The sequence below is a fragment of the Bombina bombina genome, chromosome 10 (genome assembly GCF_027579735.1).
Source record: "Bombina bombina isolate aBomBom1 chromosome 10, aBomBom1.pri, whole genome shotgun sequence".
In the NCBI taxonomy this organism is placed as follows: domain Eukaryota; kingdom Metazoa; phylum Chordata; class Amphibia; order Anura; family Bombinatoridae; genus Bombina; species Bombina bombina.
Window position 1 is genome coordinate 18,944,386 of NC_069508.1, and position 16,602 is coordinate 18,960,987.

At 36.8% G+C, this 16,602-nt stretch overlaps 1 protein-coding gene across 3 annotated transcripts in view; it reads left to right on the forward strand.

Annotated features, from left to right (window-relative positions):
- Positions 1-16,602, forward strand: part of KCNT2 (potassium sodium-activated channel subfamily T member 2) — a 701,340-nt gene that overhangs the window by 661,614 nt on the left and 23,124 nt on the right. Inside the window, exon 24 of one of the 3 annotated variants that reach the window (XM_053693836.1) lies at positions 12,078-12,098. The exons of the other annotated variants lie outside the window; for them this stretch is intronic. Coding sequence (XP_053549811.1) covers positions 12,078-12,098 — 21 coding nt within the window. The remainder of the gene's footprint in view (positions 1-12,077; positions 12,099-16,602) is intronic. 3 annotated transcript variants of the gene reach the window in all.

Below are 16,602 nucleotides of genomic sequence, written 5' to 3' on the forward strand. Positions count from 1 at the left end.
GCAGCATTGTAGACAAGGGCTGTGTTTGAATAACACTTTTTTTGCTGTCTTGGTGTTAACTTCATGCTCTTGGTTTTTAATAAGGACCTGGTTGGTTTATATCACATGAGGATAGCAGGATTTGGTATAAAGGTTCCTGAATGATGGGGAATTATGTGGTGACTGGTTAATCACCACTGAATCAGCTCAGTTCTCCAAATGTGTCACCTTACTGAAGTTTACAAGATGGTATTTTTTTTTACTTGTTCTTTGTGCTGCCCAATACAGAGATATAAGTACTAGAATATGATTAACCTCCCTCCCCTACCCAGTACCATTTTATTTTATCACCCAATTTGTCTTGTCCAGACACATCCCTGGATTTTAGTAGCTAATTGGTTTCTAGCATGTGCAATGTGTGTGGATTTAGGGAGGTTTATTGTTTCAGACTTGTACTGATGTGAGCTGGGGAGAGACACCCATCTCATGTCTGTGATAGTTCATATAATATTTTACTTTAATTACTTTTCTTATTTTATATATATATTTGTGTGTGTGTGTGTGTGCATGTAGGTATATTGCCTGAGAATACATATACATTTGACATCAATGACTTTAGTGCACAGCAAGTAAATTAAGATTACACCTGTCCATGCTAAGAGCTGCGCCAGTGTAGCTGACAAAAGCAGAACGCTGCCACTCAGTCTTGTAAAATCAAAATCTATTGCTCACAGGTTAAAAAAAAACACAATGTTAAACATATGTTTAAACTATACAGCAGACATACTGTACATCTTATGTGTTTTGCCTAATGCAAAACTTCAATTAGCTGTAGATAAATTTATGAAGATGAATGTGATAAAAAAATGGAGTATAGATAAACTATTTAGTAAACTGTTAGATGACAAGGACCATTTTTAGGTGATGTTCTGCATACAAATAAGGGGTTTATTGTGGCTCATATTACGAGTTGAAAGTAAATGCATTCTCTTGAGCACAATTAAATTAAATGCGCGTTGGGATATTGTGATTTCAAAGCATTAGTTAACTGTTACGCTCGACAAAAAAGTGGAACAAAACACATCAAAATTACATTGAAAATTACAGTTACACTCATAATAACAATATCCCATAAAAAGTATTTTAAAAAATGGGGGGCGTGACTAAGCTGTGGCCATGATAAGTCACATGAATCTTTAACTCGAGTCTCAACTTTACTACTAAATAAATGATCACATCATATATACAGCTCCTGGCATAATGCTTTCTGACTGTTTAACAAGGAGTCGTTTTGCAGTCAGATTATGCTATTCTCATTGAGAACTTCTATGTAGAAGACCGGAGTTGGACCATTTGAAACAGAAGGCCGTGGCCTGTTTCACTGTACCATCAAACCCCCCCTCCCGGTTGAACAATTGGCCGGGTGGAGGTAGAGCAGTATTACTCTATTGCACATACATTAAGGTCAAGTAATCCTGGAACAACTTTCAGTACATCTAACTAAATATGGAGGAAGATTTCCATTCACAGATACGAGCACTACTGATGGATATAGAGCACCGGATGTGTTATAACTATGAGGATCTTACCCACACAGTGAGAGCCCTAGGGGAGAAGGAGACAAACAGTGCTCTCAAGTGGCTGACAGCAAGGGCTGGAAATGATGCATGAAGCTCTAATAGCTAACGACAGCCATCCTCGACTCAAGGCGAATTCCGGACTATTGAAAGAACTGTCGCTACATATTGACAACATATTCACTTAAGCTACTGGCTACCGTATGGCTTTGATTGCAGGAACCTATCTGACAAGTGGCCTCACTATAATATGTCTGTTTCCCTCCTCTGCTATCTACTTAGACTGGATCGGAGATGCAGTAGTGGTATAGACTAACTGTCGTCTCTAGTAGCATTACGTTGCTGAGTACTAGGTTATCTGCTCGCCTTAAACACTAACTAGCCTAGTACATTTAATATCTAGTTTTGCCCTGTCATTAAAATGAAGTTAGAGACTTTTTGCCTTTTTGTTTGTATCAATGCAGCAGAATTTGTTCTATAACCCCTATGTTTGTAATAAATGTACATAAGAATCACAATACAAAACAAAGTGACATAAATGTGAAAAAATGATATATAAGTGTGAACTAAAAAAAAAGTTAATTCAATAAATGGAAGGATATGGCTGTTCCTAGAGGGATCTCCTGGGACCGATGTCTTCAAGATAATTCTCAAATGGGATGAGAAGTGAAAAGATACAACATAGTGTAATTCTGTAAAACCAACTGGAAACACTTGTGGTAGACGGACAAATGATTACTCACATTTGGTGGAGCTAATACAAGCTCAAAAAGTAAGGTAAAAAAGTAAGGGGTACTGATTCTGTCCTCCCTCCAGACCCCCCCCCCCTCTCCCACCCCTAAAATTAATTTCTCTAATTGGTTCGGATCTTTATAATCCAATTAATATGTTTTATATATTCCTTACCCATAGATTCAACGAAGAACCCCCATAGTTTTGTATATCTTTTTTTTATATTTTATTCGAGCTAGACCTTTTGTAGTCATATGCTTCCAATACTGCATATCTCATCAGTTCCTTCTTAAACTGATTATCATTCAGGGGTTTACTGTTAATCCAGTTTTTGAAAATCAATGCTCTCATTTTCAAGATCGCTACTTGTACAAATCTAGTGTTCTGACCCCAGAGTGGCGACTTAGTAAGGAATATTATATTTACAGCTGATATTGAATTTTTTTTTTTTTAAGAATGCAAGTTAACCAGTATCCCACCTTTGACCATAGTTGTAGCTGTTTAGGACATTCATATATCATATGTAATAGGTCCAGGTTAAATTTAGAGCATTTTATACATTTGTTTTCTATTTCTTTATTCCATTTCTGAACCCTCTTAGGGGTTAAATAATCTTGATGCCTGAGCCTGAGAGGTGACTTTCTCATTGCCATTGATCTGTCTAATTTATTCCCCAAGCTTTTTTGTATAATTTTATTCTCCCTACAAATGGGTAGACTGCCTTCCCATTTACTGTATAATTCCTTTATCTGTCTTTGCTCAAATGCAGATAAGAGTATCTCATATATGACTGATAGTGATCCCAACTTAATTTTAGGGTGGTCTAGGAATGGATGTTTTTAGAAAAATAGATCTGAGTCGGCTTGGATAACCGATTTTAAATAATGTTTTGCTTGCATAAAGTGAAAGCTATCTTTGCTTGGAACTTGATATAATTCTTGAATTTCCTTAAATTTAAGAATTTGTTTAGTTCTCCAGTTACACAGATGTCCTATATTAGCTAACTTGAGTTCTCTTCACCTCTGGAATACTTTATATTTTAAGCCTGGTAAAAATTGGTTGTTCCCTACTAATGGTAGCCACTCAGAGTTCTTAGTTTTTATTTGTAGCAGTTTCATAGAGGCTCCCCATGCCTTAAGAATATCTCTCAGCATTGGATGTTGATAAAATGTCTTCCCTCGTTCTTTATTGGAAGCGTGTAAAACAAACTCCAATACAAGGGGTTTGCACATTCTTTTGTCTGGGAACATTTTGTATATTTATTAGTATGGAATAACCAGTCTAGCGGGAATCTTATGGCGTAGTTATAAAGTAGTAAATTGGGTAATGCTAAACCTCCTTTAGTATAAGGAAGGTAGAGTTTGCTTAACTTAATCCTGGGTTTTCTTCCCTGCCATAAATATTGCCGTAATGCTTTTGTGACGTTTCTAAGGTCTTGATGTTTAATCAATAAAGGAAACATTCATACAGTGTATAATATCTTTTGGAGAATAAACATCTTATAGACTGCTACTCTACCTGAAAGAGAAAGTGGAAAGCTAGACCAGCTTTTTAAATGATCAGTAGAGCTATTCAAGATCTTTACTATATTATCTTTGTACCAGCTTTCTGGTGAAGAGAACAGATAAGTCCCTAGATATTTTAAAGTTCCTGTTTCTGAAAATGGATAGTCTATATTGAGTTTAGACTTCTGTAGCCACAGTATACTTGATTTAGAAAAGTTAATTTTATACCCTGAGACTTTTCCATATGTCTCTAGCTGAGTGACACCTCCTTAATCTGATCATCTGGCGTGGATACACACAGTAGGAGGTCGTCCGCAAACAGGGACATCTGAAAGATCTCCTCATCCATCTTACAGCCCATCAGTATACTCCTCAGTTTTAAAGGTAGCGGTTCCAGTACTAAATCAAACAGTAATGGTGATATTGGGCAGCTTTGCCTTGTCCCTCTGAATAGTTGGAAAGATGATGATATGTTATTGTTTATCAAAAGAGTAGTGTTAGCATCTGAATATATATTAGAAATTAGGTCTAGAAAGTTACCATTAAATCCAAATTTGATCAAGGTCTGTTGCAGAAATTCCCATTCCACTCTGTCAAAGGTCTTCTCTGTGTCTAGTGACAGGAGGAAGGCCTCCAACAGAGCAACTGCGTCTCCTTTGGTTAACTCAATTATTACCTAAAAAATTCCTATTTAAAACTAAATACTTACCTGTAAAATAAAACTAATAATTACATTGTATCTATCTTAGGTTTTATTTTTATTTCACAGGTAAGTTTGTATTTATTTTAACTAGGTAGACTAGTTAGTAAATAGTTATTAACTATTTACTAGCTACCTAGTTAAAATAAATACAAACTTACCTGTAAAATAAAACCTAATCTGCCTTACGCTAAAACCTAACATTACAATAAAATAAAAAAATAAAAATTAATAAAATACATTTATCTAAATTACAAAAAAATAAACACTAAATTACACAAAATAAAAAACGAAATTATCAAAAATTAAAATGAATTACTCCTAATCTAATAGCCCTATCAAAATAAAAAGCCCCCCAAAATAAAAAAAACCCTAACCTACACTAAACTGCCAATGGCCCTTAAAAGGGCCTTTTGCGGGGCATTGCCCCAAAGAAATCAGCTCTTTTGCCTGTAAAAAAAAAAATACAAACAACCCCCCAACAGTAAAACCCACCACCCACACAACCAACCCCCCCAAATAAAAACCTATCTAAATAAACCTAAGCTAACCATTTCCCTGAAAAGGGCATTTGGATGGGCATTGCCCTTAAAAGGGCATTTAGCTCTTTTACATTGCCCAAACCCTAATCTAAAAATAAAACCCACCCAATAAACCCTTAAAAAAACCTAAGACTAACCCCCGACGACCCACTTACAGTTTTTGAAGACCGGACATCCATCCTCATCCAAGTGGCAGAAGTCCTCATCGAAGCCAGCAGAAGTCTTTATCCAAGTGGGCCGAAGTCTTTATCGAAGCTGGCAGAAGTCTTCATCCAAGCGGGCAGAAGTCTTCATCCAGATGGCATCTTCTATCTTCATCCATCCGGCATGGTGAGTGTCCATCTTCAAGACATCCGGCGCGGAACATCCTCTTCTTACGATAGTCAATGTAGAATGAAATTACCCTTTGAGGTACGTCATCCAAGATGGCATGTCAGCCGTATAGAATCAGTCCTGGATTGGACCCAACTGCTAGCGTGAAAAAATAAACACACGCTAGCACGCTGAGAGGAAACCAGGACGTGACCCACTCAGGAATAAAAATGAACAGGTTAATTTGTACAAAAAGAAAACTGTACTCACAGATGCAGGTATTCGGGTTGGAGTTTTAAAACAGGCAGAGGATAAGGCAGTTGAGAGAGATGAGGCAGCAGATTGGTCAGGCAAAGCATTGGTCTATGTCCCTTTGATCAAGTATAAGGATGAGGCGGTAGAGTGGTCAGGCAAAGCAATGGTCAGTGTCCCTTTAATCAAGTATAAGGATGAGGCAGCAGAGTAGTCAGGCCAAGCAATGGTCTGTGTCCCTTTAATCAAGTATAAGGATGAGGCGGTAGAGTGGTCAGGCAAAGCAATGGTCAGTGTCCCTTTAATAAAGTATAAGGATGAGGCAGCAGAGTAGTCAGGCCAAGCAATGGTCTGTGTCCCTTTAATCAAGTATAAGGATGAGGTGGCAGAGTGGTCAGGCAAAGCAATGGTCTGTGTACCTTTAATCAAGTATAAGGATGAGGCGGCAGATTGGTCAGGCAAAGCAATGGTCTGTGTCCCTTTAATCAAGTATAAGGATGAGGCCGCAGAGTAGCCAGGCAAAGCAATGGTCAGTGTCCCTTTAATCAAGTATAAGGATGAGGCAGCAGAGTAGTCAGGCAAAGCAATGGTCTGTGTCCCTTTAATCAAGTATAAGGATGAGGTGGCAGAGTAGTCAGGCAAAGCAATGGTCTATGTCCCTTTAATCAATAGTACTCACAAGCCAGGAAGGAAAGCAGGAACGTTAACAACAAATGGGCACCAGAGTGAAGTCCCGCCGAGGCTTTTAAAAGCCTGGTGACGTAGGAGGCAGGAAACAGGAAGGTCGTGTCACGTTGCTAGGCTATGTGATGCGCAAGTACAGAGAGGGATCCGGGAGCTGCGGCGACACAGCAATGATCGGATCATGACATGGCGTCCCTTACATTCTGATTGGCTGATAGAATTCTATCAGCCAATATGAATTAAAGGGGAACAAATCCTATTGGCTGTTGCAATCAGCCAATAGGATTGAGCTTTCATCCTATTGGCTGATCCAATCAGCCAATAAGGATTGAGCTCACATTCTATTGGTTGATTGGAATAGGCAATAGAATGCGAGCTCAATCCTATTGGCTTATTGGATCAGCCAATAGGATTAAAGCTCAATCCTATTGGCTGATTGCAACAGCCAATAGGATTTTTTCCCCTTTAATTCCTATTGACTGATAGAATTCTATCAGCCAATCGGAATTTAAGGGACGCCATCTTGGATGACGTACCTTAAAGGGAAACTTCATTCTAAATTGACAATTGGAAGAAGAGGATGCTCCGCACCGGATGTATTGAAGATGGACCCGCTCGGCGCCGGATGGATGAAGATAGAAGATGCTGTCTGGATGAAGATTTCTGTCCCCTTGGATGAAGACTTCTGCCGGCTTCGATGAGGACTTTTTCCCGCTTGGATGAAGACTTCTGCTGCCTGAATGAGAATGGATATCCGGTCTTCGAAAAATGTAAGTGGATCGTTGGTGGTTAGTGTTATTTTTTTTTAAGGGTTTATTGGGTGAGTTTTATTTTTAGATTAGGGTTTGGGCAGTAAAAGAGCTAAATGCCCTTTTAAGGGCAATGCCTATCCAAATGCCATTTTCAGGGCAATGGTTAGCTTAGGTTTATTTAGATAGGTTTTTATTTGGGGGGGTTTGGTTGTGTGGGTGGGGGGGGGGGGGGTTACTGTTGGGGGGGTTGTTTGTATTTTCTTTTACAGGTAAAAGAGCTGATTTCTTTGGGGAAATGCCCTGTAAAAGGCCCTTTTAAGGGCCATTGGCAGTTTAGTGTAGGCTAGGGTTTTTTTTATTTTGGGGGGCTTTTTTATTTTGATAGGGCTATTAGACTAGGAGTAATTCGTTTTTATTTTTGATCATTTCATTTTTTATTTTGTGTAATTTAGTGTTTATTTTTTTGTAATTTAGATAAATGTCTACCTAGTTAAAATAAATACAATTTTACCTGTGAAATAAAAATAAAACCTAAGATAGCTACAATATAAATATTAGTTATATTGTAGGTAGCTTAGGTTTATTTTACAGGTAAGTATGTATTTAGTTTTAAATAGGAATTATTTAGGTAATAATTGTAAGTTTTATTTAGATTTATTTTAATTATATTTAAGTTAGGGGGCATTAGAGTTAGGGTTACGTTAGGGTTAGAGAAGAAAGGAAGAGGCGGCACTCCAGGCTTGTGAAAACAAGGTAAGTTTATTCCAAATTCACAGTCGCTACACACATGGACACCAAACATACAACGGAGAAGAGGGGGCGTGTCCTTACGCATTTCGTGCCATGCGGCACTTAGTCATAGGATCACATTAGGGTTAGGGTTATGCTTAGGGTTAGGTTTAGGGGTTAATATATTTATTTAGTGTTAGTGATGTTGGAGGCCAGAGGTTTAGGGGTTACTAGCTTTAGTATTGTGGCAGCGACATTGGGGGTGGCAGATTAGGGGTTAATAACTGTAATGTAGGTGGCGGCGATGTTTAGGGCGGCAGATTAGGGGTTAATAAGTGTATTTAGGTGGCGGCCATGCTAGGGGCAGCAGATTAAGGGTTAATAACTGTATGTAGGTGGCAGCGATATCGGGAGCGGCAGATTAGGGGTTAATAGTTTTATGTAGGTGGAGGCGATGTTAGGGCGGAAGATTAGGGGTTAATAACATTATGTAGGTGGCAGCGATGTTAGGGGCAGCAGATTAGGGATGTTTAGACATGGTTTTTATGTCAGGGTGTTAGGTTTAAACATAACTTTTTCTTTCCCCATAGACATCAATGGGACTGCGTTACGGAGCTTTTATTTCCGCGATCGCAGGTGTTAGGCTATTTTTTTGCCGGCTCTCCCCATTGATGTCTATGGGGGAATCGTGCACAAGCAAGTCAAAGCAGCGCTTGTATTTGTGTGAAGCATGGAGCTTAACTCAACCATATCGCCCGCGCAAGCCTGCTTTTTGCAAACCTGTAATAGCAGCGCTATGAAAGGTGAACAATGAAAATAACGTATACGAAATTAGAGAGCAGCCATAACTTGTAGTCTAGCCGTCTATTATTTCTATTCCTAAAAGCAGAGTAAGCTGATGATAAATTACGGGATGATTCTTTATCACGTTTTTGTTGAGTTTTTTTAAAGCTTCTTACATAAATATTAATCTCTTCTTTTAGGGTAGCTTTTGCTGCCTCCCAGAAAATGATGATTTTATTTTGATATTCCTTGTTGTTGGAACAGTATTCCTCCCAACTATTTTCCAAGTAGGCTTTAAACTTGGCTGAGTATTGCAGGTATTTGGAAAAAAAGAAAGTATTATAATTAGATTTAATACATTCATCCAATGTTAAAAGAACTAGAGCGTGGTCTGATAATGAAAAATCCAAAATCTTGGATTCCTTAACTCTCTAAATCATTTGATCTGACAGTAAAAATCCAATCTAGATAAAGTACCATGGGTTTTGGAGAGACAAATATTTTTTTACTTTTTCCTATCTAGGTAACAATTGGGTGTGGCATTAAAATCCCCCGCTAATATGGTATTTATTTCCGGTTGCTTCGGCAATATTATATTTATCTTCCTCAGGAATTTCCAATCTGGTTGTTAGGTCTATAGATGTTCCCTATCAGGAAATCTTTCCCATTTATTGTCAGACTTAAGAAATGAAATCTTCCTTCCTTATCTTTTATTATTTGTTTTAATGTGTAATCTACATTTTTGTTAAATAAAATAGCTACGCTTCTTGCAGCTCTTGTATGCGATACTGAGACAACTTCTCCGACCCATTTTGATTTTAGTTTAAGATGTTCGGGTGTCTCCTGCAGACACACTATGTCTGGGTTCTTTTTGCTTAGGTAATTTAGTATGGCTTTCCTTTTATTGGGGAATGTATTCCCCCTACATTCCAGGAAATGATCCTAACCATTATTCACACGGGCATCATATATAATTGTATCCCCTAGGTTTAGCAGTTGGGGAAGGGGGTCGAGTGGGGTGACAGAAAGAGAGGAAAAGTAAGAAAGAAAGAGAGGGGAACCCCCCCCCCAAAAAAAAACAACCCTTTGTTAACACTTTCGCACTTAGCCATCCTATCAGACAGTAAAATCTTTTTTTAGGAATGTTTCAGAGAAATCTCCCTTCGAAAACCATCTCTTACTTCTTTATAGCGTCAAACAAGAAAACAGCTCCTTCAGTCCTACATAGTTTCAACTACTTCTTTAAAGTGAATGTAAATTTTGATGCTAAAGTGCCCGGTTTTCAAAAAATTTGATTAAAAACAGGGGCACTTCAATTCATCAACATTTACATTTCACTCCTGTTGAGAAACAAACTTACCTTTTAATCTTCACAGCAGCTCCAGCTTCCTTCACCCGTCGCAAAGCCTCTTCCTGCGTCTAAAATGAGGAATCTGGCTTCCTCCAATCACGGTGTTGAATCAGACACTGATTCCCCAGGGAAGGAGGAAGACCCATACATCATTTCTGAATCAGAAATGGCTTGCGATGACCGGAGGAAGCTGGAGCTTCTGTCAAGATTAAAAGTTAAATGTTTTTTTTCACAACAGGAGTGAAATGTAAATTTTGATGAATTAAAGTGCCCCTGTTTTTAATCAAATTTTTAAAAACCGGGCACTTTAGCATCAAAATTTACATTCACTTTAAGTTATTTTAAGTGTCTTTCTAATAGTGGGGGGAACGGCAGAGAGGGGGCAAAGCAAAAAAAAAAAAAGAGAGAAAGGGGGGGGGGGGGCTCTCTAAAAATGTCCTTAGTCAGCTCAGAGATCTTTCAGTTTTAGTGTATGAAAGACACTTTTACACTAATTTCCACCTTAAAATACAGTGGTAACTTATCCTTCTTTGAATTAGTATAGGATATAACAAACATTGAACTGATTGTGTTTTAGTACACATTGTGGCTAAGGATAAAGATATCTCCATAAATGGGTTGCCAACTGGGCAAAAAAAAAAAACCAATAGGGTCTTGGAATTATCTTATGTGATACATATATACAGTATATAAAAAAAGTATTAGAACATGTACTGCATAAAAAAGTTATTATTAGGGCTCAAAGATATGAAGTGTCGTTAAAAAAAGGCAGGCAAAGGGCTTTAACATAGAGATACTTACATATGCCTGTTCTTCACATAGGGGAGTATGTTCTAAGTGTTTGTAAATAGATATTCCTATACATATATGTAGGTATATATCTATACCTATAGACGTATATAATCATATATATATGTAGATGATATAGATTGTACCAAAATAACGTTATCCTACGTGAAGAATATTTGAATATGAAATATACGTATTTCATGTCAGGTTAGCGCACTTTGGTTAAAGACGATCAGATTTGCATTTGAGTAAAGTGTTTTTTTCCACTTTTCAAGCTCCATTGAAGTCTATAGTGGAATATGTTAATGTGGGTCTCGATATTCCAAATTATTCTTTTTGTGTGTCAGGCTAGCACTTGTGTGCAAACTTTTTACTTTCAACTTGTACCCAACGTGCGCAAGAAGCTTAATTCAACTGGAGTTAATGTGCAAGTGGAAGCGATAAATACTGTTCCACTTGTAATCTAGCCATTATTTAGTTAATACGTTGCACATGATGACACGTCACTCCACAAGTGACAAACCCCACAATATATTGGGAACATGAGGTTTTATTTGCATCCCCTATCAGTCTTCAAATAACCTGACTCTTATTTATCTCCACTTTCATCTATTAAACCAGGAAATAAGTGTAGAAGTCAGACTTGGCTTTTGTGTCCGTTAAATGATGCTAATTTGAGTTTACAAAATTAAAGAAAAAAGATACAATAAATAATGATTTTGGCGGATATTCTTCCCTTGTTATATTGTAACGCTGATGTATCTGTAACTGAGCAAGGAGGTAGCTTGTGTGTCCGCTACACTATAATATTTAGTTCTTCTCTTATTTTTTTATATTACTTATACATTATTTTGTTGATACCAAATTCATATTTAAAACAGTGACACTAACTTTACCACAATCATATAATCAAAATAAAGATACATTATCAATCAAAAAGAAAAACACTTTACACATTAGGCTTTGTATAAATAGGGGCACATTTTACAAACCACCCATCCAAATTGTTCCCAAACTTAACCATTTAGAGAAGAAATTAAGAGCTGTCATTAATTTATTTTTATTTTAAAATAAACATTATTAATGTAAAATCAAATACAGAAAAGATTAAAATCATACATCATTTATTGAGAAATTCAGAGACATTTTGACGATTCCTTTTCACACCTAAAAGTTGTAAGTAATACTTATTTTCAAATATTGCTTTTATTTTCATGTAGTGTCGGTGACCCTGGGGTGTCTGACTCACTCACACTCCGTATGGTCTCTCTTTAACTGTTTACAGCACCTGCTCACTGTCTTATTATAATGTATTATTGTATGTTTCTGTCATTTCAGTCTTGTTAAAACAAGTTTTTTGTCTTTGTTTTTACCCCCTTTCATCTGTCAGTCTCGAGAAATGGCTTCTCAAGTAAGTGTGTGTCTATGTTGACTTCTTTGTGTTGTCTTGTGCTGTTACAGCATTTCTTGCACAATAAACGCTTCAAAATAAAGTTTCCAGAAATTAAAGAAAAAAAAAGATGTAAATTATAGTACATTTTTATAAATTACAGGTACAAATCCCCTAATTCTGAATTTCAAAATCCAAACAATATGAAATCTAAACTTTTACTTAATACTATTTAACATCAAAATGATCAAAAATTATTATTTTTTCCTCCCTTTAAAGGGACATGAAACCCAATTTTTTTTCTTTCATGTTTTAGAAAGAGCAGGCAATTTTAAACAACTTTCCAATTTACTTCCATTATCTAATTTGCTTCATTCTCTTGGCATCTTTTGTTGATAAGCATATATAGATAGGCTCAGTAGCTGCCACGTGTGATTGGCTCACCCATGTGCATTGCTATTTCTTAAACAAAGAATACCTGAGGAATGAAGCAAATTAAATAATAGAAGTCAATTGGAATGTTGTTTAAAATTGTATTCTCTATCTGAAAAACAAAAGAACATTTTGGGGTTTAATGTCCCTTTAAGTCACAATCTTCTCTGCCTGTGGCTTTGGTTTGTTTTGTTGTGGTCTAAAATGCAAATAATAGTGTGTATTTATTTAAAACAGCAACTTTTACTTTTCTGATGACTGTACTGTGTATACAAAAGTATAAAATGATATAAAGGTTACATGCATAAGCTGTAATATAACAATGTAAATATTGTCTATATGACATAAGTTATAACTGTATACACTTGGTCCTATCCCCTCTCCAAACTGCCCCATTTCACAGATGCAAATATTCAAAAATCCAAACTATTCCAGAATCCAAACTTTTTTTCTGTTCCCAAGGAGTTTGGATAAAGGTTTTTCTACCTGTATATTATAGCAAAAAATATTCTGCCATTTGTTTAGCGCTATTGAAAAATGTGTATTAATGTGTGTGTGTAATTATATTTTTATTTATTTTATTTTATGAGAATATATAAAGTAAAAGCGATTTAAATGTAAGTTGTACATAATACAGATGTATCAGATGTGTGTTCCATGTTTCAGATAGAAAAAACAATTTAAAGGAAAGAAAGAAAGAAAAAAAAAGTCTATTGCATAATTTACATACGGCAAGATTACGAGTTTTGCATTATGAGTAAAAAAGCAGCGTTAAGGCACATAACGCTGTTTTTTTACTACCGCTGCTATTACGAGTCTTGTAGGTACAGCTGTTCCACACACTTTTTTGGCTGTACAGCAAATTAACTTACGCAGTTTTCGTAAAGTCATTTTTCAATGGGACTTCCATTGCACTGGTACTTCAAGCTTTTTTTTTAGGCATAAAAGTGAGCGGTACAGCCTATCCCGCAAGATTCGTAACGCATTCTAAAGTCAGTAGTTATGAGTTTCACACTACAGAGCTGTAGCATAAAACTCATAACTAAAGTGTTACAAAGTACACTAACACCCATAAACTACCTATTAACCCCTAAACTGAGGCCCTCCCACATAAAAAAACCCACTAAAACAAAATGATTAACCCCTAATCTGCAGCTCCAGACATCGCCGCCACTATAATAAACATATTAACCTCTAAACTGCCACACTCCCGCATAGCATACACTATTTAAATATTATTAACCCCTAATCTGCCGCTCCTAACATCGCTGCCACCTACCTACATTTATTAACCCCTAATCTGCCGCCCACAACTTCGCCACCACTATATTAAATGTAATAACCCCTAAACCTATGTCTAACCCTAACCCTAACACCCCCTTCCTATTTAAAACTAAATACTTACCTATAAAATGAACCCTAAGCTAGCTACAATATAACTAATAGTTACATTGTATCTAGCTTAGGGTTTATTTTTATTTTACAGGCAAGTTTGTATTTATTTTAACTAGGTAGAATAGTTACTAAATAGTTATTAACTATTTACTAATTACCTAGCTAAAATAAATACAAATTTACATGTAAAATAAAACCTAACCTTAGTTACACTAACACATAACCTTACAGTACAATTAAATAAATTACCTAAATTAAATACAATTAACAAGATTAAATACAAATACCTAAATTACAAAAAACAAACAAACACTAAATTACAAAAAATAAAAATCAAATTACAAGATATTTACACTAATTACACCTAATCTAATAGCCCTATCAAAATAAAAAAGCCCCCCAAAATAAAAAACCCTAGCCTAAACTAAACTACCAATAGCCCTTAAAAGGGCTTTTGCAGGGCATTGCCCCCAAAAAATCAGCTCTTTTACCTGTAAAAAAAATACAAACACCCCCCCAACAGTAAAACCCACCACCCACACAACCAACCCCCCAAATAAAGTCCTAACTAAAAAAACCTAAGCTCCCCATTGCCCTGAAAAGGGCATTTAGATGGGCATTGCCCTTAAAAGGGCATTTAGCTCTATTGCTGCCCAAACCCTAACCTAAAAATAAAACCCACCCAATAAACCCTTAAAAAAACCTAACACTAACCCCCGAAGATCCACTTACAGTTTTGAAGACCGGACATCCATCCTCAATGAAGCCGGGAGAAGTCTTCATCCAAGCAGCAAGAAGTCCTCAACAAAGCGGAAAGAAGTCCTCAACGAAGCTGGGAGAAGTCTTCATCCAAGCCGGCAGAAGTGGTCCTCCAGATGGGCAGAAGTCTTCATCCAGATGGCATCTTCTATCTTCATCTATCCGGAGAGGAGCGGGTCCATCTTCAAGACATTCGGCGCGGAGCATCCTCTTCAAACGAAGTCTTCTTCCCGAATGAATGTTTCTTTAAGTGACGTCATCCAAGATGGCGCCCTTTGAATTCTGATTGGCTGATAGAATTCTATCAGCCAATTAGAATTAAAGGTGAATAAACCCTATTGGCTGAAGAAATCAGCCAATAGGATTGAGCTTGCATTCTATTGGCTGTTCCAATCAGCCAATAGAATGCAAGCTCAATCCTATTGGCTGATGGGACTGATGGGGAGCTTAGGTTTTCTTAGTTAGCATTTTATTTGGGGGGTTGATTGTGTGGGTGGTGGGTTTTACTTTTGGGGGGTTGTTTGTATTTTTTTTTACAGGTAAAAGAGCTGATTTCTTTGCGGCAATGCCCCGCAAAAGGCCATTTTAAGGGCTATTGGTAGTTTAGTTTAGGCTAGGGTTTTTTTTTTTTTATTTTTTTATTTTGATAGGGCTTTTAGATTAGGTGTAATTAGTTTAAATATCTGATCATTTGTTTTTTTATTTTGTGTAATTTAGTGAGTTTTTTATTTGTAATTTGGGTAATTGTATTTAATTAATTTAATTTATTTAATTGTTGTGTAATGTTAGGTGTTAGTGTAAGACAGGTTAGGTTTTATTTTACAGGTAACTTTGTATTTATTTTAACTAGGTAGTTAGTAAATAGCTAATAACTATCTGGTAACTATTCTACCTAGTTAAAATAAATACAAACTTGCCTGTAAAATAAAAATAAAACCTAAGCTAGATACAATGTAACTATTAGTTATATTGTAGATAGCTTAGGGTTTATTTTACAGGTAAGTATTTAGTTTTAAATAGGAATTATTTAGTTATTAATAGTAGGTTTTATTTAGATTTTTTTTAATTATATTTAAGTTAGGGGGTGTTAGGGTTAGACTTAGGTTTAGGGGTTAATGAATTTAGTTATAGTGGTGGCGACATTGGGGGTGGCAGATTAGGGGTTAATAAATGTAGGTAGGTGGAGGCGATGTTAGGGATGGCAGATTAAGGGTTAATAATATTTAACTAGTGTTTGTGATGCGGGTGTGCGGCGGTTTAGGCGTTAATATGTTTATTATAGTGGCAGCGACTTTGGGGGTGGCAGATTAGGGGTTAATAAGTGTAGGTAGGTTGCGGCGACATTGGGGGCAGCAGATTAGGGGTTAATAAGTATAATGTAGGTGTCGGTGATGTCGGGGGCGGCAGATTAGGGGTTAATAAGTGTAAGATATGGGGTGTTTATACTCAGGGTTCATGTTAGGTTGTTAGGTGTAAACATAACTTTTGTTTCCCCATAGGAATCAATGGGGCTGCGTTACGGAGCTTTATGCTGCTTTTTTGCAGGTGTTAGGCTTTTTTTCAGCCGGCTCTCCCCATTGATGTCTATGGGGAAATCGTGCACGAGCACGTTAAACCAGCTCACCGCAGCTCACAGCAGTGCTGGTATTGGAGTGCGGTATGGAGCACAATTTTGCTTACACTCACTTCTTGTCTGTTAACGCCGGGTTTAGGAAAACCTGTAATACCAGCGCTGTAGGAAAGTGAGCGGTGACAATAATGTGCAAGTTAGCACCGCACCCCTCATAACGCAAAACTTGTAAGCTAGCCGATAGATTTGAGTGGCATATAAGAACTACTGTATAGTCCCAATAATTCCTAAAATTATAAACTTATATTTTGTAGGAAAGACGTTTGAAAAATTTACTTGCATCTTTTAAAGGGACATACAAATCAAAAT